Raw genomic sequence first — 25,557 nt, forward strand, 5'->3', positions numbered from 1 at the left:
AACAATTGACCATTATAAGTAGCTTTGGAAGCCAGTCCCCGCCACCAGGTAAATAAGATAAAGGTAACTGCTAACTTTCTGATTTTTTTTCTTTTGTTTTTCCGGAAAATCTCATATATTATATTTTTGAGTTTATTTCTCAGAATTGTAAATTTATATATCATAATATTCTTTTCTTTACTTATTTCTTTTCCCCATCACATGGTAGAAACAAGTTTCCACAAAGTAGCACACTAGTATAAAACAGGCTCTATTTATAAGGAAAAATGTTCAAACGGCTTGCCATAAATCAGCGGCCTCTAAATGCCCCTCATAGGGGTATGTCACAAAAGCACGCAAACAGACGGTGGATGATGCTGGGTTCACCCGAGTGCACTGATTTCTCCGAAGTCTAATGCACTCAGAGAGTGGTAGTTTTGCGCGAGATGCGAAGAGTAATGCCATATTCTGCCTTTATTCCTCGAGCTCCAGTTTGTACCCTTTTTCCCAATTCAGTGGTGAAATCCAAGGAATGTTCCATTAACAGGAACAGCTGAGGATCATGCCGCACCGAATATGGGAGAGATGTGCAGGATTACAAGGAGAGATGTCCGCGATTGAGATGCTCACAAATTAACAATCAGGTAACGCACGCGCCTGAGTTTTCGCGTTGATGGCGTGGATTTCCGTGGGTTTTCACGGTCTTGAATGCATCGTACATATGGTGTCGGCGTGTTTTTATGCATTGTCCCCCTAAAGCCTTGAGCCCCTCCTTGTTTTGTTGCTGTAATGTTTACATTGGATTGGAAGTGCATGGATGGATGGGACGCGGGTTTGCTTGTCTCGAGCTTGCCTCAGATGTGCGTGATCGTGTGCACGCGCTGCGCATGTTAAGTAAGAATCTGATTTATTTTAGTCATTTTCCCGTGAGTTAAACACTAGCAATGAAGATTACATTGCAGTGTTTTCTCTGCAGTGAAGCCAGTCGAGAGGCCCTTTGAAAATGCTGCAAAAATTATACCGACCTATATACTCGATATAAAATTAAACGCAAAGATTATTGTAAAAAAAGAACAAATGCTACACACAGCCCTCGTCGTTCTCATAGCTGCTTCATGCATTGTATGATGCATTTCCCAGACCAAGTAAAATCAGTATTTTTTTAAGATTTCAGTTCATGAACTTGAAAAGTGCATTGAATAACGGTGTTACTTTGAGCGCCCCTCAAGTAAAGAAGCTTGTATGTGTTTCTGTCCGCCGGCTCGCCATTTGGCGCAAGGCTTATGTAACAGACTGGGCTGTGTCACACTGTCTCTGATGGAGAGGCAGATGAGAAATGCCAGAGAGAACACAGTTAGATGCTTTCCATTATGATGTTCTTTCCTGCTTTTCATTTAGTCCACAATGATAACATCAACACAAATATTGATAATAATTAATAATACATAAACTTGTTTTTACTATTATCATACCATAATTAAAAACAATGCTTTGCAACGACATTAAAGTATATAATAAAATCACAAGCACAACTCAAACATGAAAACTTAAGCATTTTACTCTGATTACCCTTCAGTTTTATTTTGCAATAACCATCATCTTTAGAATATTTTTTTTTTTCTTAAATAAATGTTAAACTTTGTAGTAAAATGATGGAAAAGTTTTGCAACATAATGGTGTAGTATTTTGCATTTTGCAGTGGTTTAGCAAATGACTATGAACTATTCTGTAGAAAATATAAGTACTATAGTTTACTTTTTCTTGATTCCATTCAGAAATGCTATGAAACATGAACATGATGGTCAGTTTGTGACAAACAGCATCCGCCTTATCTGGGACTATACCAATGCAACTTCAGAATGAATTTCAGTGGGATAATAAATCATCACCGATAATATGCTCTACCTGCTATGCTCGTGTTTAATGTTTTGACTTCTACACAACACAAATCATCTGACCCCAAACCACTTTTGGGAGCTGAAATGAACTCTTACAGTGTTTTCACACATTATTACTATCATTATTATTATTTTTGTGATCTAGTGATTTGAATGGATTTCGACATACATTTGGATGCTCCAAAAGGAGAAAGTAAAAAAAAAAATTTTTTTTATAAAATATATAGTGATGTTTTATGACTAAATTTGCCTCTAAATATGTATTTTTTTTACAATATTGTTTAATTGCATTAGAGCTACAGAAAACAAAACAATATGTAATATATTTTGATGCCAAAGATCCATAAATCCATTTAAAAAAAATGCTACACGAAGCCTTGGCCTGTGCTTTTTTAAGGGGTTCTCATTAATAATAATTTTAAATATTACAATAATTTTAAAGTTTGTTTTCTTTCTCTAACTGAGAAACGAGCGTGAATGTAAGAACTTTTTTTTATTCATTTCACAGTTTGGACCCCTTAAATGAGTCTGCGTTGGCTTTTTAGTAAAGAGGAAGTGTTAAAACATTGTTGGGATCAGGTTGGAGGGATTCGACTAAACATCAGCATCTAAAAAGTGACTGGCTGTCTCTGTCTCTTGCGTGGTAGCTCTAAGGAAGAAGGCGTGACTATACAGACACAACCACAACGACAACAATATTGAACTGCGCCCATGTTACAGTCCTAACCTATTTCGAATGCATCGGACATAATAATAAAGGAGACAACAAGTGCACGCTATAACAAGTTTGTTGGGGATAAGTTATCTGATGTTAGGCAGCAGAGGAAGATGCATTTTCTCTTTCAACGCTGAAGATCAACGCCTGTTCAACAACAACAAACAATCTCGTGGACGTGAACTAGGAAACGGGCGATGCCATGACCGTCTGTTAGTTTTACCGGATGATTTCTATCGGATTAAGCTGTAAATTCACCAAACGAGACATACGGCATCGATTTAGTCGCCAAAAAGCAGCGCGCGGACGAGTCGGAAACTCGCGCGCCATTGAAAACAAGTAAGCTCGGTTGGTGCTATCACGCTTTGCTTATTGGACAAAAAGCTGTCCACCTAAAATAAAAATGAAACCAATCTTGGTAGTCAGAGGTTTGCATTCATGACGTGCAGACTTTCTAAACGTGGCGTTGTTGTTGTTTTTTGTCAGCTGTGCATCCCTGCGTTTCCTGTTCAGGGCTTCATCTGCTCGGGCGGTGTGCTAGCCATAGCAGCTAAGGGCTTGGAAAGTGCGTGCGATTTGTGTAATCATTTTTACGTTTTGTAAAAACTCCGTGTAGCATTGAGAACCTGTTTAAGGAGCATGAGGGACACTGCGGATGCTTGCACTAGCCCCGCGCGCGTCTGTAAAACTTCGGCCTCGTGACTCTTTGTGCTATTGTTGATGTCCACTGCCGGGCCACGGTGACACTTTTAAGTGTTTTATTAATGGGAAATGAGCACATTCCTTATTTGAAGCATGCACAATGTTTCAATCATACCTAAAACCCCTCCCAGGTGATTATTTTTGCTAAAGTGAGGCATGCGAGGTTTGGTGGCACTCATTTGCTATTGCTTTGTCTTTGTGAAAGCACATGGCCCTCCACGCTTTTGTTGTTGAAGTTACAGCCCCCCCCCCCCCCCTTTGTGGCAAATCCATTAATTTGCATTTCCATTAATGACCCTCCAGTAATGACACTTTCCATTCCACAGTTTATGCTTCTAGTTTGTAAGTATTTTTCTTTTGGTATTTGTTTAATAATTTTACACATGGCACTGTACTTTTAAATGTGTAGCACGATGAGAAGTTTATGTGCTTGGGTGTATTATTGCACATGCCACTGATTTTGATAAAAACAATAAAATACACTTGAAATTTGTATGTGTGTGTGTGTGTATATATATACACACACACACACACACACATTTTAGTTTTGGTGCATTTCAATGTTTGTGTCTTAATATAACCCTTATCTGAAAATTCTGGGTTTCTCTCCCCCAATCTCCTTGTACTCCAGAGATTAGACATAATGAAATTATAATCCATAAATTAATACACAGCCAGCAGCTTGTTGAGGTAATAATTGGTGTGTTGTGTAAATTCTATGAAATTTAGCTTTTTTTGTTTTCATTTGAAAGCAGGGTTGACCTTTCGCATTTTAAGTTCATGGTTATTTTTTTAAGGAATAATTCACCAGAATTTTTTTGTTGTTGTCGTATATTTTGAGAAATTTTAAACAATGCAAATGTGTGTGTTTTCCATACAACAGATGTTTATGGTGACCACAGCTGACAAAGCACCTTACCAAGTCATTTTCACTAAAAGTTGGTTCTCAAAAGTAATTTGACATGCTTTGCTTGTAACACAGGCTAAAACAAAAGGATTTGAGAGCAAAATATAAAAGCTAATTTTTTCCCCATATGGTGATCACTGGCTGTCAAAGTCAGTTGCAGTTTATATATATATATATATATATATATATAATTTTTTATTTTAGTAAATAATATAATTTTAATCATGTTCCTCACTCAAAGCTGTCAAAAGTCATGAGAACTACTTTAATGGTGTCCTTTGTGGAGCTTGACAGACATGGTTGCTGTGAACTGTCAGTGTATGGGGAAAAAACAGTGAGAACAAAAAAATAACAGCATACGGGTTTGAATTGACAATTTGACATGAGGATAAGTAAATAATGTCTGAACTTTGGTTTCTGGTTAAGTTAATCTAACATAAGTTGAAATGCACAATAAATGATTCCAAAGTATTGTGCTGATTTTCTCTAAATCATTATTTAATTAACAAAACCAGAATTTGTTCTGTTTTAAACAGAGTTCCGACAATCTGAGGCTGTTAGACATAAGTGCCTCTTGCACTACTGGTGTCCCCACCCCAGGCAGGTGTGACTCGTTCGTACGACGTCACAAATGCGACCATGGGAAGTAGCAGTGAGTAGGCGGCCATCAACAGCCCCCTTAAACCAGAGGAGGGTCGTCGGGGAGCCTTGCATCACCCCTCTGCACTTCAGGAGAAGGTGAGGAGGCTGTCATCATTTTGAGTCAAAAAAAACATCTGCATAGTATCTACTTACAAATCTGTGTGTGTTCATCTCCTAGTCCTCCAGTACGACGTCAGTGGGGACAGCGGGATAGACCTACTGTGCACACTTCCCTTCATCAGGATGAGAACTTTCACCACCCTGTCTTCTCCCAGCATCAGCAGATTCATTTAGATGAGTCCAGGCAATATAGCCACACCAGTGCACCTCCACGCATGCTGCATACTGCCACACAACCCCCACCACAGAGCTCCATCATGGTGGATCTTCACGAACAGGTATTTCCTGTTCCCTATATAATGCGCTATTTGACGTTCACTATATTGAATAAGTATTTGAAAAGTAAAGTTATAAAAAAATTTTTATATCAGTATAAATAAAATATTTTTTGCTGTTTTTAGGCTACAGTTGGGCATTCATATTTTATTTATATATTTTCATTTCAGGCCTTGTGAATATAAAAAATACATTTGTAAAACTGTAAATGTATAAATGTATAAAAACTATCTAATATATATATATATATATTTTTTTTTTTTTTTACTTGGGCTCTATTGGCAATTTATATGTGAATTTCAGTCCTTTAATATGCATAAAAATGTATAAAATATAAATTGAATTTATAAAAAATATACAATAATTTTAAATGTATTTTTCATTTTTACGTGGGGTACAATTGGCTGTTTATATTTGCTTTTCATGCCTTGATTATAAAAATAAATATTTTATGAAAAGTATAAAAGTCCATATTAAATGTATAAAAACAATAAAATTATTTTGACATTTTTGATGTTACTTAGTCTACAATTGGACTTTTATGTTTGTGTTTCAGGCCATTAATAAATATAGAAATAAATACATTTAGTTACAAATAGGAAAAAAATAATAATTAGGTTAACTGTATATAAAAAAAAATAGATATTTCAAACTTTTAGTTGTTACTTGGGCAATTAAAATTTTTGATTTTCAGACTTTTTAATAAATGTAGAAAAAAAAAATAGAAAAAGTATTAAATACTAATTCTTAAGAGAACTATGGGACCGGACCGTAAACCAAAATGCAGAACATGAAAGTTGAACATTTCTGAGCCAGGTTAAAGCATTTTGAGACCACTAGCATATAGGCAATAATTGTATTTACACTTTAATGTGAAAGTGATATGTGTTATGAATATCATAAGTAGTGGTTGTATTTTTTAACACGTAACCTGAACTTTTTGTGTTGTGTTCAAGATGCATCAAGGATCAGTTCCGATATCTTACACAGTTACCACGGTGACGACCCATGGTTTTCCCATCCACACCGGGCAACCTATCCCAGCCTGCAATGCTCAGCAGCTCCCAGCATGCTCGGTAATGTTCAGCGGACAGCTCTCTCTGCTCTGCTGCCTTCCTCCTCCAGTGAGTTTGAAAAGGAAGAGCTGGAATGTCAGTGAAGTTTGTGTAGAGCACACCTAACATGTCCCATCGCTCCAGCTTTACTTTAGCTGATGTGTGTGTGTCCCAGGCAGCCATTATGCCCTCCTCTCCTCTTAGCCACAGATGCACTGTTATGAGTGTTGTTCTGTATGTACCTCTCATGCTTACAACATTAGGCATTAGCAAACGGCTACATTCCACTTTTTAGGCTTTTCCTCTGTCTCTAGAATGCATAATGACCTTTTTTATGATGCAACTTTCAAGGGGCAATGTGCAACCCCCTTAGTTTTTGGTTGTATTGACACTGCAAATGTCTGGGGTATTTTATCTTCGACATGGACAGCAAAGGTGTACTTTCTGCTAGATCTATCATCGGCTCAGTCATTGCATTTGTGTCAACATACCCACCTCTGTATTTTTTTTGTGGCCACGGTAATTTACATTTGAAAGTGCCTTATATTATTAATATTATTCCATTTATTATTATATTATTCCTATTATATTAAATTATTATACAAAAAATTGAAACCCTAATGGTTTTGCAGTGGTTTAGTGGATTTCTAAATAGTGCAGAATAATGCATAGCGTGTGGCACAGTAATTTAGTATTGAAATGCCCATTCTCCCTTTCTTCATGAATGTATCTATGGTTAGTGACACTTTGTTGTCTGCTGTTTCTTTTTCTGTTTGTCTGCAGCTCATTCAGGCCTGCACCATGCAGCATCTGCCTGTGTCCTATCAGACATTTCCACCGCTGATCTCCAGTGAGCATTTCATCCTGCACCCCAGTCCACCAGTGCCACCCCACCAGCCTCCTCATCTGCCTCCACTCAACCAGTTTGTCCCCATACAGCCCCAGCACCCGCGCATGGTGAGTGCAGATCATATAATACATATAAATACTACTGAATGTTCTTTTCTATGCAAATTGTGTTGAGAATAAAGCCATATTTTTTTTTATAAATGCACCAGGATGTATAAATGTATATGTACACACACACTCTCACACAACCACATATACAGCTTTTAAAAGAATACTACATAGACATTTTTCAATATAATTAAAGATATGTAAATATATGAAACATTACTTTTTATATGATTCTTAAGAATTGCTCAAAAGAAAACTTATTTTGTGCATTTCATGTAAATTATGTTGACAACATGGGTGGGTATCATCTTTGTCTGAGTAATGTTGTAGCAAGGTAGATGTAAGTGTAGTTATGCAATTATTTTTTTTTTACTGGAAATTCAGCACAAAAACATTTAAGTAGTCATAGTGATGTTTATATATATATATATGTAAATGTAGTAACTAGCTCTTTTGCTGGAAATTCTAAATTTTCGTAGGACTGTTCTTTTTATAATAAACCAAAGTAATTTGAGTTTCCCTCTTTTGATTATTTATAATTAGATGAGTTTCTAACTTGACAAACCCAAACTAAAAGGCTTGTTTTAACTAAATTAATGAGTCTTCCTTATATGCAAAATAATTTTCACATTATGTACTACTTTAGTTAAAAGCAAGACTCAAAACCGTACATGCATTCGTGTGATTGGATGAGCCATGTTTAAAAGTTCAGAATGCTGAAAAACACAAAAGGATTTGATCATTCCCAGTGTTGAGTGTAGTGAACTAGAGGAATACCGTATGTGTAATGTGATTACTGTTCAGACAGTGTAATTAGTCACGAGTAACAGATTAGTCCCAACAACTGATTGTACTCTTAATAAAAAAATAAATAAAAAAAACATGTTGAATATTGCTGTGACAAAATGAATTCTTTCTAAAATAGGACATGATTTTATGGTATTAATAGTCATAATTGTATGCTAGAGGTATGTCTTTTCTACTTGTGTGTTCAGCCTCTGCAGAGGGTGGAGAATGAAGTGGATCTGCGAGGAGACCAGCATCCGTTAGGAACATTCTCGTATCCTCCAGCCCACCATCCACCAGCAATGGCCCCCTCCGTGCCCCTCCAGTACCTCCCCCAGGAGCCCCTCCATCAAGAGCTACCCTACGGAGTGGTGAGATGTCTTTGCTTTGGAATGTCAACAAAGCATATCAATTACTGTGATCAGGTCAAAAATCATATACTGATTCAAAGGAGTAGCCTTTGCATAAACAGGTAATGACATCAAGTAAAACAATAATAATTGCCCTTAATGTAGAGAACAGAGAAGGTTTACTGGTGTGGATTACTGGCAAAAGTAGGTTCAAATTCCAGAAAGCAAAGTTAAAGTTTTTAATGGTACTACTGCTGTCCATTTTTTGAATGATGGTAAACTGCAATAGTTAAAAAAAAAAAAAAAAAAGTTATCACAAAATTATTTTTTTATGTTTGCTCAACAAAGCTATGTTAAAGTAAAAAGAAGTTTAAAAAATGCTGTCTAATGTTGGCCTTGTACTCAATATGTACAAGATGGATCAATAGCTTTGTGTTTGCAACTGAACAGTTTGACAGTTGACATATGGAGAAATATGGGGTTTTTGATCGTGTGCTGCAGAAAAACTGTAAATTCACCCAATTGGCTAAAATTAAGCTTACTAAGTCAGAAAATTGTGGTGAAATATTAAACATAGCTCAAAGATCTAGAAATAAAATTGTCAGTATAAGCCTATGGGAAATGGGGAACCCGAATCAAAACAGTTTTAAACACTGCACTTAGTTTGGTCAACATGAAAGTAAAGTTGGCCCCATTTATGCACTTAAAGTATGTTCCTTGTCTTATTGTGGGTGGTTAAATGGTAGAATTAACCATCTGGAATTAACCTACTTTGCCTTTCTATTGATGTCATTTAAAATGCACAGGCTATTGGATAAAACGTCTTAATTTACCTTTTTTTTTTTCTAAATTGCCTAAATTGGCCTGGTCTTGGCATTGCTTTCCTACTGAAATGCTCTCTACAGTCCTCATACATTATCTGTACACACATGTGCATTGCTTTGACCGTTCTCTCTGTAGATCCCACCAAACAACTTTTCAGTCGTCAAGTGAGAAAACAATAGACATTTACCCAGACATTTAAGGCAAATTAGAAATCCCGGCCAGGACATGTCCAGAAAATACATAGCCACAGTTTTGTTCTTTTTCAGGAAATCAACCCACAAGTGGCTTATTTCTCTCCTTTTTGTGTAGTAAACCGGAATGAGGCGAGTGTATTTTGCACACTTCATCTTTAGTCTCAGGTTGCTCGGGGGGAATTGGCTTTGTAGTAGAATTCCTGCCAAAGTAGCTTTGGATGAGATTAATTAAAGGGTTTTCCTCATGTGTTGTCATCTGTTTCCTTAGCCATATCCGCACATGCTGCCGAGGCGTATAACTGGACAGAGGTACCGATTACAGCAGCCTCTGCCTCCCCCGCCCCCTCCGCTGCCCTACTACCCGGGCTTCTTACCATACTTCCTGTGAGAGTCTCTTTTACTCTTTACACACATTCTGCTGTATGAGTGTTTCACATTCTGATTAGGGACATTGGAAGGTTATGATTTTATAAAGCCTTTGGGATATTTTTCTACTATACAGAAAGAACAGGTTGTTTCCATAGAGTGTATGCTAATGATTTCGGGGTTTGTGAAACAGCTCGATGCTTCCTGTGCCTCCAACTGCTGTGGGTCCTGCTATCAGTCTGGACTTGGATGTAGATGATGTGGAGATGGAGAATTATGAGGTAAATAGACACAAGGTTGACTAAAGAATGCGAGAGCGAGTTATTTATAGAATTAAAGCTAATTTTGGAAGACACCTGTGATTTTTATATTTTTTTTCTCAGGCATTATTAAACCTTGCTGAGAGACTCGGAGAAGCGAAACCTCGAGGACTAACGAAAGCCGATATAGAGCAACTTCCGTCGTACAGGTTTAATTTAGAAAACCACCAATCTGAGCAAACTCTGTAAGTGTTCTTTGTTATATGTGTCCTCGGATATATAATCTTGAAGGTTTGATTGTGACTTGGCATTGATGTTTTATTATCTTTACTTTTCTTACAGGTGTGTTGTATGCTTTAGTGATTTTGAGTCAAGGCAGCTACTTCGAGTATTACCATGCAACCATGAATTTCATGCAAAATGTGTGGACAAATGGTTAAAGGTAAGAATGTTTTAATCCACAAAAATCTGCAATAACTAACAGCAAAACATTGTAAATATTAGTGTTTTGTCCAATATAAACCAATATAAAATTAGTTTAAATGTATGGGATCAGTAAGATTTTTGACAATTTTACAGTGATGTCTCATATATTGAAAACAGTTGCTGCTGAGCTTTTTGTGGAAACCAAGATTTTTTTTTTTTTTGATGATGATTCTTTGATGAAGAGAAAGTCTGAAAGAAAGCATAGACATTTTACAATGAAAAGGTCTTCACTCTGACTTGTGATAAATTTGATGCATCCTTGCTGAACAAAAGTATTGATTTCTTTAATATAGTTTTTTATTTGTAGACTATTTTATGATAATTGCACAAATAAAAAATAAAAAAGACTCCGTATGTAATATTTAGTAATTGTTGAATACTTTTATTTAAAAATTTACTAAAAAAAGAAGACATTTGTTTTATGCTGTCTTTAATTGAATAGGCAGCCGTTGTATAGATCCATGAAAAATGTACGGAAACATCACTGGCTTGCAGAAATTAATTGGAAATATGTCTTGCAGACCAATCGCACCTGTCCAATCTGTCGAGCCGACGCGTCTGAAGTTCACCGCGATGTGGAATGAGTTCAGGTTTTTGTCCATCACTGGAAAACAGCACAAATCCTTGAGTGTGTTCTGTGAGTGGGGACACCTGATCTCCAGCCAAACGCAAATCTACCCCCACCCCACTCCCAACCCCACCTCTACAATAAGCAATCTCAGAATTTGTACCGAACCTGTTTGACCTCTGCTGTGTGTCATTGTGTGAGTTCCACGAAAGCTACTGCCGCCTATAGCCACATCCGAGTTCTGGAATAATGACCGTTTTTTGTTTTGTTTCCTCTTTCTTTTTCATCAACCTGCCCTTGTTTCGCAGATTCCAAAGATAACCTGTAATCCGTGTTGTGTTGGCATATTCGTTTACGCCGTTGAATATTCTCTAGTTGTTTGATCACAGATAATTAAAACCGTGCTTTAGTGTCATTAGGGACCACGGGAGTGGGCCTGGATGATGGTGGTTTTTGGCTTTACTGTGCAATCAGACAAGTTCATAGGACGCGGCCGCTCCGCCAGTGAACGACCATCATAGATGCATGTCTGTATAAGTGACGGGCTGAGGGACTTGTTAATAATCTCTGTTTTGCAATAATGTATTGATCATTTGAATATCTTAATCCCGATTCTCTTTTATCTGCGAATGCTGTTGTGAAGGTGTGACTTTCAGTGGATTAGAGTTCCAAGGCCTGAAGTTAAAGAGGGAAATGTAGACAAAAAGGACTGCAAAACGACAGCCGTGAATCCACCGGGAAAACTCCCGCTGGGCTTTCACCACAGTCGTAGTGACATTATGAAGCTGTGGCGTTTTGGCTTTTGCTGTTTGATGGTGAGGCCAGTGGGACTGGCCCATGAGAACACAGGGACGAGGACAGCACACTGCCTCTGCCAGCTCCCACCTTGGCTGCACTGCACAACCCCCATCGATTCTGGACCGGCCCTCTTCATCCCGCTCCCTCACACTCAGCTGTGTAACTCTTTCTCAGCTAGATCCAGGAGAACAACTCACGGGCCTCACGCGGACTGTTCTTTTAGACTAGCAATATTTGAATTAACGAGCACCAACACATTTCAGCCTCAAGAGGAACGCCGGGACGGTCTCCGGCTTGCCATTCTCACACCCGTTGCATTTCCGACGGAGGCCAAGGAGCTCGCATTCGCCTGTCCAGAATGACTTTTTGGGAAAGGAAGGAACACTGTGCAGAAAGCAATACGTGCAATGAGTGTGTGACGTGAACGCAAAGTTTGACCTGATTTTGGAGGACTAGGCTTTTTGTTTTTCTTCATTCGTGAGCCAATTAATCAATATACTCTTTTTAGATTATAAGATTTTTAGCTCTGCCTTCTCAAGACCTTGACAAGCACAAACCTGTTACTAATCTTCAGATATCCTTTGTCAGATGCTCTTTTAAAAGTATCCTTTTTTTTCCTTTCTTTTTTTTTTTTTTTTTAAGTGTTATTTATTTTTATATATGCATTTCTTTCAAGAGTTTTTTTGAAGGATTTGGTTGGAATACTAAAACATCTTTAGTGCGTTTTAGTTTGCCTCCTGTTGTCAGGTCTCAGGCCATGTTCACAGTGTAAAGTGATGTGAAAGAAAAAAAAAATATTATCGTCTTGTTTTTAAGACAAAAGAATGTTGAAACCCTCCGCATTTCTAGTTATGCCCTCTTGACTGGAATAGTGGTTCCACGAAGATCCCAAATAGGATTCGAAAGGGCAGAGATGGAGTTTTAGGGTCGTAAAAAAAAAATGCACTGTAAAATGTTTAACTCATGGTTCACTCGATTCCAAAAACAAACCTGAACTTTGTTTGGGGGGAAAACTATGAACTATTTGGGTATTCTTTTTGTTTTGTTTTGTTCCCGAAGTACTTTAATTATAGGACTTTTAAATATATATTCTCATGAGACATTTGTCAACTGAATAGTCATTGTAACCCAATAGACACACTGGTTTTCTCGGGTAAAGGGAGAATGTGAGAATCTTGTGTTTGCGTGCCAGGTTTTAAAAAAAGCCATTGTATTGAATTGAATCCAGACTTTTGATAAGTAATCTATGTATACATATCTGTTCACTGGCATATATTTTGAGTATAACGGAGAAAAAAAAAAAAAATCACTCAGGGCCTCTCTGTAATTGAAAAATAAAGGAAAACAGTCCATTTCAAACGGGATTGATGCCATTGAGATATATTTGGGTATTCTGGGTTGTTTTCCTCAGGCCATGCTTATTTTAAATGTAATCAACTGAACTAATATTCCTTTTATAAATAGTGGTGAATATTATTCCATTATAAGACTGGCATGCAAAGAAAAAAAAATGAAGTGTCATGTTGTATCGAGTGAGAATAGGCTTTTCGTCACTGCAGCCGATCATTAGCGTATGTTACTCGAACCTGTTTTCCGGCTTTTGCGTTTTTCTGTGTTCTTGTACCACACATAAAGGTTGTAACCCCGTTGAAAAACGTGCCGCGGTGCACACTGTCCTACCTAGACCACTTCCAAGACTATTCTTACAGTGTCTGCATGATTTAAGGATTCCAAAAAATAAATGAAAAAAAGGTCAAATAAAAAATGACATCTGTATTTTCAGTGAAAGATATCTAGACGGGTGGGCAAGTATTTAATTGTGCACAATATGCATGCATGCCTGACCAGGTCCCAACTGGTTTTTAGATACATCTAGTTGGCTTTGGGTTCTGGGTGTAGGGGACTTCTGCTCAGCTGATAACTGCCATGCACTGTACTGCACACATTTGTAATCCAACCGAATGACCGAAGATTTTATCGTGCTTGTACTTGCAAAACAAATTCAGAATAATAAATATAGGACATTTAAAATAACGTTAAGCTTGATGCCAGTGGGAAGTCAGTGGAAAAATGTGATTTGATAGGCTCCCCACCACATTTGTGCTTCTATCATTGCCTCCGTTATTGACACACTTGCCTGGAATCTAGATAATGGAAAGCCATATAGTAAAAAAGGTGCTAGATATTTAGGTATATATATTTAGGTGTAATGCTACATTCACATAAGAGAATGCAATAGTTTGTTATGGGTCTTTATTCATACAGCATGCAGTGCTACTAGCACCCTAACAGTGGTCAGAAACAGTTAATAACATTATCAACAGGGGGTTCAATTAAGAAAACAAACGGGGGAAAAAAAGAAAACTATTTAGCTTTACTTGTATGTGCTGGTAAACCATTTTAAAGAATAATATTGTTTTGCTCTCCAAGTGATCCGATTCCATACATCTGCCTTAAATCAAAGTAGTAGGAGGTTTTGAAAAAAACGGCGTTATCACACAGAAATATATGTACCTGTTGTACGGTTCTCTCTACCTTGATTATCTGTAACTGTTATGGTTTCAAAATAAGTTGTTGATATACACGCAAGCACTTTTGCTTGAGGTAACTGGCTGTGGGCTATTTCTAATGTATCCTTATTTAGATTTATAAAGGAATTTTTTTCATAATAACCAAGATTCCTTGAAAACCTCAGTGTTACCTGTATTGAGTTACTAAAAAGAAAACAGAAAAAGAGAAAAAATCATGAGTTATGAAATAAATAGAATCTTGTAGTCTTTCTGTGATTCAACTAATAAATAATCTCACAGCTTGTGTGGTGGAGAATTGTGTTCCAATAAGCAGCTAAATACTTTAGGGTTTGTGATTCGTTGATTGCTCCATAGATGCCACTGATTGTTAACCAATGATCTCTTGCTGTGGTGGGATAGTGGATTGTTTACTGTTCTATTCTCCTCCTGGCCTTTAGGGGTCAGTCATTGCCTGAACTCCAGACTACCCAGCCAACAACAGGGCCAGGGGCATGTGTTCTGTATTAGGAAGATATTTTGCTTTGGTACTTGCACATTTACAGTTACCTCATTTTTGCCATGTTTGTATTTGGGAAAAAATAAAAATAAATAAATAAAAAAGCTAATATATATATATTATATATAGGAAATGGTTCTTAATGCTATAATTTTTTCATTCCATTGGAATCATTGTTTGTAGCATTTAACATATAACTAGTTATAATGTATTATAAATACATCTGTATACTGATTGAAATTTTTAAGATTTGTACTTTTTTTAAATGAAAGTTTCAAGTTCTGCTTTACTGAGTAGTGCAATCATTTTTTATTTTATTTTGGCTAATTGGAGAGGGTTGTTCACTAATAAATGTGTTATGTATGCTCATACTACACTGACTAAAGGAATCACTGCTTTAAGCGTATTGTACACTACAGCTGTGTTGCAGTTCAGTTACTGGTCTTAGGGTTTCTGTGTCAATGGTTAAAAGGTGAATCTCATAAAGAATGTTTAGGTCATCCCCATTTAATCAAAAGCAATAAAACTTCTGTTTAGATGGTATATTAAATTTAATGTGGATGTAAAAAATATTTTGCAAAGATTTTGACCTAGGGATGCCAAGTGTAATGCCAAAATATAATTTAAAGGTCAATATATTTTTTGTTGTTAAATTTGATTTAGGAAGAAATTGGACATTGTTTTCTTAAAAAAAAGAAAAAAGAAAAGAAAAAGAACTAGGAACATCCATTGCTTACTGCAAGAAAAAAATATATATTAAAAGTAGCTTTGAATTATAATATTAAGTGCTTATTTAATTTATTAATCAAACAGTATACATTTATTGCATTTCAAAATACATTATACATTACTGTACATTATGTTGCCTAAATTCACTTCTAGCATACAAAGTACACTTAAAGTATAGATTTAAAATATCAGCCATATTGGCTAGAAATATCAATGTATCCCTATTTAGGATTTATTTATTTTTAGCATTGAGACATTAATATCAATTCATATTCTCAATGTTCATCATTGCTATGATACAGTTATATAAATCAACCAGTCTGGACATGATTTATTCATTACAATCAGAATAAAGGCAGTTCAACAAATACTACCATGGTATATAAATACTGTACATTTTTTTTCTACATTAAAATGTGAAAATGCAAGAAATAATATTAATTGTCCTAACAGACAGTATTTAGATTTAGTGAAATGTGACCCATCTTCTGACCAGCTTTATGAGATTCACACTAATAGATCAAACTCACATTCAAACAGACCTAATGCTATAAAACAAGGTCATCTAGGTTTTGCCTCTCCAATTACTTTATGAAATATAAATAAATGTTTTAAGTCATTATTTAACGCCATATTGTTTTTCCACATACCCACAAAAATATTCAAATTGCCATGGCTTCAGGTTTGTGCAGCAGGCTGCACTGTGAATGTTGAACAAGCTTGAACCAAACCATTGTTAGTCAAACCACAACAACATTTTAAAATGTTTAATTTAGAATTGGAAAATGACATCTTTACATGACCAGACCCATCAGATGGACGACAGGCAACATAGGCATCTATGAATAACCACAGGCACACTATGGGCAGACTTGCACTATACTCTATATAGACAAAAGCCACATGGAAAAGCTGTGGCCTTTCGTTTTCTTATTTGAATTCACTTGAACTGCAAGCAGCCCATCGGATCCTTTGCAGACAACCCTCTTTTGGTCGCTAGGTGATATACATTATATGGTCGACTTTGATTTGTATTAAAAAAAGAAAAGAAAAAGAAAACAGTTGTGGCTTCCAGGCTTGTCCTTAAATATCTATGTCATATATTTACAGGGCTGTTCACCTTGCACTCATTTTACGGAACAAAACTTCACTGCAGGGAAGGATGGGTTGTTTTTTTTTTGTTTTTGTTTTTTTAATTCAGTAAAAGGTTTATCTCAGTGACCCCTCGTCCAGGCCATCAAACAGAAGAACAAACTGGAGGGGAGGCGGGACTTGAGTGGTGAGCAGGGGGTTAGCTAAATGTCAATCGTCTGTAAGGTCCTGCACAAAGAGCACTTCTGACCGGCTCAGACCGGCCTCCTTCAGACTTGGGGGATTGGGCTGCTCTTCCGTCGGCAGGCAAGGCAGGACCCGGCGGGGGAAATTCGCTACTATTTGGAATTTCTCAGGGGTCTGTTTCAATGAAAACAGGAAGTCGTGTATTACCTGAAAGGAGAAACAAAAAGTTTTATACACTGAGTTTGTTCAAAATACATTTTTTTTTTATATTAGGTATTATATAATACAATAAAAGACTAAGGCTGGTTTTCCCCTAAACATCAGAGTTAAAACCCTGAAAACAGAGTGCATCATGAACCTGTTTTTTTATCTTTAACAACAGACTCTGATATCATACTGTTATGGTACTCCACACTCTACAGACAAGAAAAAAAATAAAAATAAATGAAGGATGAAGGGTGTTTACAGTCGATGACTGGCTGAAGAGGAATCTCCGCTCCACGCGGGTATCGTTGGGCAACTTGAACACTATTTTGACACTGTCTGGGTCATCCAGTGGCGGCTCAGGAGGAAGACACTCAGACTTGCGCTCCTTCTCTTCTTCCAGCGTCTGTAATTACATAATCATAATCAAAATATGCAGATAATATCACCTCATTTTCCAGCAATTCTCAAAAACTTTTGTTGAAAGCTGTTCTAAGACTCTCTAAAACCCTCCTTTCTGTGAGCCTGCTTTGCTCTGATTGGCCAGATGGCCCAGTCTGTTGTGATTGATCGATCACGTACAGCGTGTGTCGGAAACGATACGCCCACTGCCATAGTTCCATGTTTTGAACACTCTATAGAAAATATAAACAATCTGTTATTTATCATACTTGTGATTCACTGGAGCCAGCTGGACCAAATAAACAGGGTCTGGGCCATCTTTCAACAGCAAGCGTTTAGTGAATCCTGCGCTTAACTTCCTGAGCCCCAGAGATTAGAGAAGCAGTTGTCAGTAAAATTACTTTTGTGGGTGGGCTCAAATTGTTCAGGGCCGGCCAACGTAGAACATAGGCAGGAATTACGCAAATGTATTACCCCATGACATGTAGCCATCACGGAAGTGGGATTCGAATTGGGATATTAATGACTCGTTTAGGCTGGAAAGAGTATATTCTTTATTTTGGGAGACAATAACTATTTATCCTGCACTTTCTTTGCTACTTTCATAGCTACACATGTCAGAAATTTGTCAACTTACTAAAATGGGTATCATGAGTAGGGATGGGTACCAAAACCCGGTATTAAACTGGCCCCGGGGCTAAATTATGAAAGACCGTAGTATCAGTAAGATCTGACGGTATCGGTTCTGCTTTCGGTACTGGAGGAAAAAAATAATGTACTATGTATTTTTGCTTAATAATGTTGTCGTGCGATCATATTAAGATGTTTGTCCGTGAGATCTGCGTGAACTCTCACGCACGCTGGCTGTCTGTCAGTCTCACACACACACACACACACACACACCACAACGAGCGCACGCACATGCATTAACTGTACGTAAACTCCTGCTTAATAATAAAGAGTGACGATGGCAAAGAGATTTGCTTAATGTTATCGTGCACATTTTATCTTACCAAACATTTCTACTTTGCGATATTATTAAGACGTTTGTCTGTGAGATCTGCAAGGACACGCCGCGGAGGCTGTCTGTCAGTCACACACACGCATAACAGTACGAAAACTCCCGCTTAATACAAAGAGTGACGATGGTGGAAAGAGCAAAACGTTCCAAAGTGTAGTTATACTTCACTAGAGTTAATGCTGACAACCCTCGTTGTCATAAGTGCTAAACAATATTTGCATGTAAGGGCGGAAACACAAGCTATCTGTCAAAGTATCTGTCAAAAGTGCATTATGTGTATTGACTGCCTAGCTAGCTCGTCTCTGGTTGTTGCCCCATCTACCTCAGGTATGTATGCTAAAATCATGTTGAATCAACGTTGTTCACGTCATTTAAAATAAATGTAAAATCTCCCTGGTTTGCTAACCTTACGTAGAAATTCAGTTGATTTCTTTTGGGAAAAATGAGAATGAAATCAACATATTTTCTACTTGTTTTTAAAATTCCAAATAAGGAAAAATCAGCATGTAAATGTAAACATTTATTTGGCTAACTTAAATGCACAGCACCTCAAGTTAGTTAACAAAATAGCCAATTGCCACATTTTTCAACCTTTTTATTATATATATATATATATATATATATATATATATATATATATATATATATATATATATATATATATATATATATATATATATATATACACACATTTTTTTTTTCAAGCTGCAGCTTCTATGAACCAACCAACTCCTCCTAACACCTCTGGTCCAAGACAAGCCCATTATTAATTTTACATAAAAAAAATAAAGAAATGTTAATTCTGTTCTCAACTTGTTCTTAAAAAAAAAAAAAACACAACACGAAGTACCGATAAGAATACCGTTAAAGTACCGGACCGTTAAGCAGTATCGGTAAGAGTAGTAATACCGTTAAAACCTTAATGATACCCATCCCTAATCATGAGCAATTATATGTGATGCGCAAAGAAAGGGACCGCAGGTTTTAAGTTAGACAGTATATTCTTCAAGAGCAGGAAATTACAACATACTTTGTCCCAGACAGTATTATTTTTTTTACTGCTATCAAATGCTTGATTTAATTTCTATTTAAGTTTGATTTTGTTATTTTTTTGTGATCAGTCATTTGAATTAATTACGTATATCCTGTAATTCAAAGTTTTTTTTTTTTTTTAAGACTGAAAGCAATGGTAATTGTCGAATGCATTTTTCTTTACATAATAGCAGATTCCTTAAATGACTTACTCTTCGTCTCTTTTCTTCGTCAAGGATGCTCTGGCGTGCCTTCTCCTCCTCTTGACGTTTCTGCTCTTGTTCTTCTCTTTTCTTTCTGTCTTTCTCCTGGTCTGCACGGAGGGATGCCAGATAAGCTTCATCTTGCTGCTGCCTCAGTACCTGCGTCTGATTCCTCTCCTCCCTGGAGTTAGATAGATGGATATATATTGTACAATATAGTTTCTTTTTAATGTAGTAATTAAAAGCCCTTCACACATCTAAGTGAGTATCAGTTTTCAGAAAGCAAAAGACGTAATCCTACCGCTCTAGTCGTTCTGACATGAGAAACGTCTGGTTTGCCTCCATGATGAAGGTCAGCTGGTTGATAAGATCCTCGGGCTGGATCAGCCCCTCCAGTCTCCCAACAACTGTCATTTTGCGGTCCTTCAGCATGATCATAGCCAGGAAGGGATAGGTGTTCTCACGCAGGGCCTGGGAGACTGAACCCACATAATGAAGACAAGATAATGAACTCGAACCACATCTCGTGAGATAACGGTGACGCCACAACAACATTCAGAAAGCGATTAATCAAGAGACTGGGAAGTGAAGTTAATGGGAAGCTGGTTACCTCTGTAACCCTCTGGTTTGCTGGTGGAACAGGCCCAAAACAGCATCCTTGTGTTAATGAAGGTCAGTACCTCCTCTGAACATAATGTGGTTCTAAGAAAGAGAGACAGACAGACAAGAGGTCTGGTTATGAGATCAGAAGCTCACCTGATGTAAATGTGAATAGAGGAGAACATCCAACTTAAAACCTACCGGCAGAACTCATCTGTGTCCTGGTGATCTTCTCCATGAAGATAAACTAACAAGTAGCGAAGTTCTCGCTTGGCATCATTCAAAGCCTAGAAGAAAAACCATTAAGAACATTTTGGGATTTACTTAACGCAGGATGTTTCAGTCTTTAGATGTCTTGCCTGGTAAATGGGTCAAATACGTGTAAAAGTTAAATGATCTTAATCAATACATTGATTCATTTTGTTCCATTCATTTTATTTATTTTTTCTATATTAACATACCTGACTATATGTTCCCTGGTAGAATACAGGATGTGATCGACCATATTTCTCCTCAAAACTATGAATAAAGGACATGACATCACCAACAGGATCTGTGACACGACCCCTTGGATCTGGTCTAATGAATCTCAGGGCGAATCTGAAGATTTCGAGAGAGGAAGAAACATCAGCAGAAAGACTAGTAGTGTGAAATATAAGAAGTCTATATTAGATTAGTTCAACTGCTTTAATACCTGAATATGTCCAGAAGTGTATAATACGTAAACCTGAAGGGAAGCATTATCAAGTAGTAACTCCAACCTAATAAGCCCTGTAAAAGAGAGATAGAAAACATTTATACAAGCGGTTTATTCAATATTTATTGAGGACCATGTTGCAATATCTGTCATAACGCTGCTGTTTTACAAGGGTATTACCCTCAACCTCAGTCTCCATGTCATAACAGGTCGGAACCAGAATCTTTCCTTGGCATTTTAGTATTTACCACAGCTAGATAAAAATGTTTTAAGCATTTATAATTATTGAAAACACTAGTACACAGATATAAGCATTGGGAATAAAGAAAAAAAAAAAACAACACCACAGAAAATAAAAATCCAAAAGACCCTCTTACTCTAGGATGTGGCCTTGAGACAATATAGCTATAGACTCTGTGGTCTGTTGTGTTGACCTGTAACGGTCTGGTGGGCGGCGGGTTGAAGACACTCGGAACTCCTTCTTGCTCATTTAGTCTGTCTTGTACTGCGGCCTGTAAAAAGATTTCCATTGATCCCAATAATTCCAATAATATTCCTAATACAAAAGGTCAAACGATACAAGAATGAAAGGATCCATTCATTTGGTTGAGCAGCTCTCACCTCAATGTTCCAATTGTGTTGTTCTAATGTGCGCCGACATTGGTCCATTGACTCCAAGCCTGTCAGGTCCTGAAGAAGAAGAAAAAAAACTCTCGTTATTTGCAAACAAAGGAAAATAGATGCACTCTACTGTCAGAAGTTAAACAATATAAATCCTGCTGCATGACAGATGTGTTTATGAAATATGTGACACGCTGTGCTAGTGAATGAAACATTTGGGTGGCAGTGTGTTTATAAAATTCTAGAATGTTTTCGAGATCAGTCATTATTCGAGGACATATTTATTTTATATTAATGACTCTGGAGTAGATGAGGAACAAGTCAACTTCTCCAGTGATGACTGCTACCAGTTTAAACAATACAACAACAATAAGAAAGAAAAAAAATCCCTAAAAAAAAACCTAGATGGCATTATACGTAGCGTTCCGGACGACTAGCTTTTCTTCCTCTGGCCGTCAAAAAACATGTCATGATAGCAAACTAGACTGCACTTTGGACATCATAGGCACATTTTCCTCGAACCAAATCTGCTGTCTAGGTTTTTGAGACACAACCAATGTCTCGCTGCCTAACTGACAGCTGCCATTTCAACTAAAACAAGACACTTGATTACAAGAGAAAGTATTAATGTGGGCATAAATCAAAAGGATATTATTCATATTAAGTCTGTATTTTTTAGATAAACTGAAGCTGGTGTCGGCTGAGTAAAAACTAACGAACTTAACGGCAGTTAACTCGCTGACTGGTCATTTATACTTAAAGAAGCTGAGCTGGACACTGCGAACGCTATTTTTCCTGATAACTGAGTCTATAAAAGATCCAATCCGTGTTTGTTAACCAGACAATCTAGTTGATACCTGAAACTGAAGGAGTTTTTCAGTTTGAGCCTGAGATAAATCCTGTTCTTCTGGCGCCGCCATCTTACCTCGTCGAGCCCTGACAAAACGCGATGACGTTTAAAGCGTGCTGACGTGACCATACGTAAAACGTTGAGTTCAACGCTTCTTTCGTTTTTGCGCCGCCTGCTGTGCAGGAGTCATTATTGTTATTATAATTATTTATTTATTTTTTCAAATAAATATATAAATCTGTATAATATACATAAACAATAAACAGTGTTCTTGTCATTTTAATTGAACATTAAGTGCATATAGTAACCGTAATTAGATTATCTGTGCTACATTGCGGGTAATATAATAGTAATAGCAAAAATAATAATTAGGACAACTCTTATAAATGCATTGCAGGAACTTTGGGAGACTTGACGACATCTGTAAAGAATTAAAGTAGAAGTAGGAATACGTAACAATGACATGGAATTAAAAAGATAATAATTAAAACAAGACATACTGCATTAAATGGAAATCTAAATAGAATCAAGAAACCTCCGAATGGATTATGCATGCATTGTGGGATTTGTGAAACTGTAGGGCATGCAATAGAGCATATAACGATGAACGACAAATGCTAGAAGCTAAAGTAATGGAAGAAGGTGGAAGCATGGTGTTAGAAAATATTTTAAGCAAGCTAAAAGGAATAGGACTATTAGATTTGCTTTGTTAAAATATTTTAAGATACAGGAATTATATAAGAATGTGATGATGTTTATTTATTTATTTATTTATTACAATTCTTCTTCTTCTTCTTCTTCTTCTTCTTCTTATTTAGTAATATTCATACATATATGCCCACACTCCAGTTCAGATGGTGGCGGTAATGCATTAATAAGCTAGTCTGCCAACCTATAATAAACATCAGAAGAAGAAGAAGAAGAAGAAGAAGAAGTTCTAATCATGGCAACGGCAACGACCCCGATTGGTCAAGATCAGCCGACCAAAGCAGTTCCTCCACCCGTCGTGTTTGATTTGTCTCAGCCTCCGGTTATCGAGGGCTTCACCCCGCTGCCCAGAGCGAAGGAGGAGACTTTTAAAGACAAATTCATCAGGAAGACCAAAGAGAATCCATTCGTCCCTATAGGTGAGTTACACAAGTACACCAAATACAGCTTCATATGACTTCCGTTAACGTAACAGCAAAACAAATAAACGCCGTTAAAGATCAAATTCAGAGCGCTTTGTATAAACTTAATGTATCTGAGCAATGTCATGGATTTAATATCAAGGTGATTATCTTGCAGTGACATATAACGTTATGCCATGTTCTATAAACCCTATATATATATAGTAAAACATTTAACATTTATCATTGTCTAAAACATGCTTCTTAAAATTAATGAATATAATGTTCAAAAAGACAGCATATGGGAAATATTTTATATATATATATATATATATATATATATATATATATATATTTATTATTATTATTATTATTATTATTATTATTATTATTATTATTATATATTATTTATTTATTTTTTTATTTTTATTTTTTTTTTACCAAAAAACTAAATAACAACAACACAAACCTTACTGTCCACAAACTTTTGAAGGTTAGTGTTTCGGGTGGGTAGTAAGCGAATCAAATCACATCAGATCCCAACGAGAATCCCAGAACACAGTGGATTTTCCACTAAACACCCTCTTCTCTCCCGCTGTGGGGTTTGGATGTGACCCATACTGCAGTCCAGCTGGGCTTTACTCAAAATACCAACCATTAAAAGCAAGACTGTGACGCCAGAAGAAATTTTAATATTTCAACATCTTTCACAGAAAGATTCTATCAGATCAAACCACTTGATAATGTTTAATGTATGGTAAATGCATAGTTCTTGTTTTGTATGGTATAAGATCAGTAGAATAGCTATGCTTTTTCTGTGATTTTCCTCCTCAGGGTGTTTGGGAACAGCAGGAGCATTGATCTACGGCCTCAGTGCCTTCAGACGGGGTAAAACTCGACAGTCCCAGCTGCTAATGAGAGCCCGTATCTTCGCTCAAGGCTTCACCGTCGTTGCTATTATAGTGGGTGTAGCTGCCACCGCACTGAAGCCTAAACAGTGAAGAGAAGACACCTGTCCCTGTTTGACCAGACTGACAAGCGCCTTTTATGGTCGATGGGTGACATGTGAATATGGAATGAACTGAACATTAAATGCCAATTGTTTGCATTTTTATTTTCTTTGCAAAAAAAAGTTCCGGTGTAAGAACTCTTATTAGATCTACAGGTGGTAGATGGCACTATTCACAAATTGTATCAATATGCCACACTCATACAAACATTTAAATTATAGTTCACCCCAAAAGGAAAAAATCTAATTGACAATCATTAACTGAACCTCAAGTTGTTCCAAACCTGAATGAGTTCCTTGTTTCTTTTAAGCACAACATATATTCTGAAGAACGCTGGTAACCAAGCTGTTGATGATAGCCATTGACTTTCATAGTATGGAGAAGAAGAAAATATATATATATTGTGAAAGTCAATGGTTACGGTACTCACATTCTTCAAAATATCTTTTGTGCTTAACAGAAGAAAGAAACTCCTTCAGGTTTGGCACAACTTGAGGGTAAGTAAATGATGATTTTCATTTTTGGGTTAAGTATCCTTTTTATGCACACTATTTAATTTAAAGAGTCACAAAATTGTCTGGTTGACAGGCATAGTACCTGTTTCTCCATCTTAATGACAATTGCTTCAAACATTATAATGCACTTTTTTTTTTTTTTTTACTTAATTTTCTGTAAGTATTTAGAAGGACTACTTCAAGTGCTGTGTATTTGCGAATGGGAATTGATCATGAGAATTTGTGATATTACATCTCCAAGTGTGATAAATGTTAGTTTCATTTTAAAAAGTCACAATAAATATAATCTGAAAGCATATGTTTTTCGATTAGTTCATTTAAACGTGTTTCTGAATACAGAATAATTATTGCATGGTCTGCACTGACTCACAAACA

General features: G+C 36.7%; 3 protein-coding genes across 8 annotated transcripts; 2 read left to right on the forward strand and 1 right to left on the reverse strand.

The window, feature by feature from the left end:
* Positions 1 to 318: 318 nt before the first annotated feature.
* LOC113057619 (RING finger protein 44-like) lies at positions 319 to 11,532 on the forward strand. 6 transcript variants are annotated; one of them, XM_026225050.1, is made up of 11 exons: positions 319 to 623; positions 4,738 to 4,939; positions 5,022 to 5,241; positions 6,196 to 6,363; positions 7,078 to 7,251; positions 8,247 to 8,408; positions 9,675 to 9,790; positions 9,966 to 10,053; positions 10,156 to 10,277; positions 10,375 to 10,474; positions 11,040 to 11,532. In XM_026225050.1, the coding sequence occupies exons 2-11, from the start codon at positions 4,833 to 4,835 to the stop codon at positions 11,100 to 11,102; spliced, it is 1,320 nt and encodes a 439-aa protein (XP_026080835.1). In that variant the 5' UTR covers positions 319 to 623; positions 4,738 to 4,832; the 3' UTR covers positions 11,103 to 11,532. The 6 variants fall into 6 exon arrangements, with proteins under 6 accessions (XP_026080835.1, XP_026080838.1, XP_026080837.1 ...); XM_026225053.1 differs by lacking the exon at positions 319 to 623 and adding an exon at positions 849 to 873; XM_026225052.1 differs by lacking the exon at positions 319 to 623 and adding an exon at positions 2,414 to 2,931 and having other exon boundaries at positions 4,717 to 4,939.
* A 4,415-nt stretch (positions 11,533 to 15,947) lies between these two features.
* On the reverse strand, positions 15,948 to 22,670 carry LOC113057620 (FAS-associated factor 2). Its single transcript, XM_026225055.1, has 11 exons — positions 22,556 to 22,670; positions 21,699 to 21,767; positions 21,455 to 21,589; positions 21,075 to 21,151; positions 20,842 to 20,980; positions 20,582 to 20,667; positions 20,391 to 20,482; positions 20,082 to 20,259; positions 19,790 to 19,961; positions 17,385 to 17,528; positions 15,948 to 17,125 (listed from the first exon to the last, which is right to left on the reverse strand). The coding sequence occupies exons 1-11, from the start codon at positions 22,616 to 22,618 to the stop codon at positions 16,943 to 16,945; spliced, it is 1,338 nt and encodes a 445-aa protein (XP_026080840.1). The 5' UTR covers positions 22,619 to 22,670; the 3' UTR covers positions 15,948 to 16,942.
* Positions 22,671 to 23,453: 783 nt separating this feature from the next.
* Positions 23,454 to 25,478, forward strand: higd2a (HIG1 hypoxia inducible domain family, member 2A). Its single transcript, XM_026225059.1, has 2 exons — positions 23,454 to 23,675; positions 24,492 to 25,478. The coding sequence occupies exons 1-2, from the start codon at positions 23,492 to 23,494 to the stop codon at positions 24,656 to 24,658; spliced, it is 351 nt and encodes a 116-aa protein (XP_026080844.1). The 5' UTR covers positions 23,454 to 23,491; the 3' UTR covers positions 24,659 to 25,478.
* The last annotated feature ends 79 nt before the right edge of the window (positions 25,479 to 25,557 follow it).

Source organism: Carassius auratus, chromosome 39, assembly GCF_003368295.1.
Source record: "Carassius auratus strain Wakin chromosome 39, ASM336829v1, whole genome shotgun sequence".
Lineage (NCBI taxonomy): Eukaryota > Metazoa > Chordata > Actinopteri > Cypriniformes > Cyprinidae > Carassius > Carassius auratus.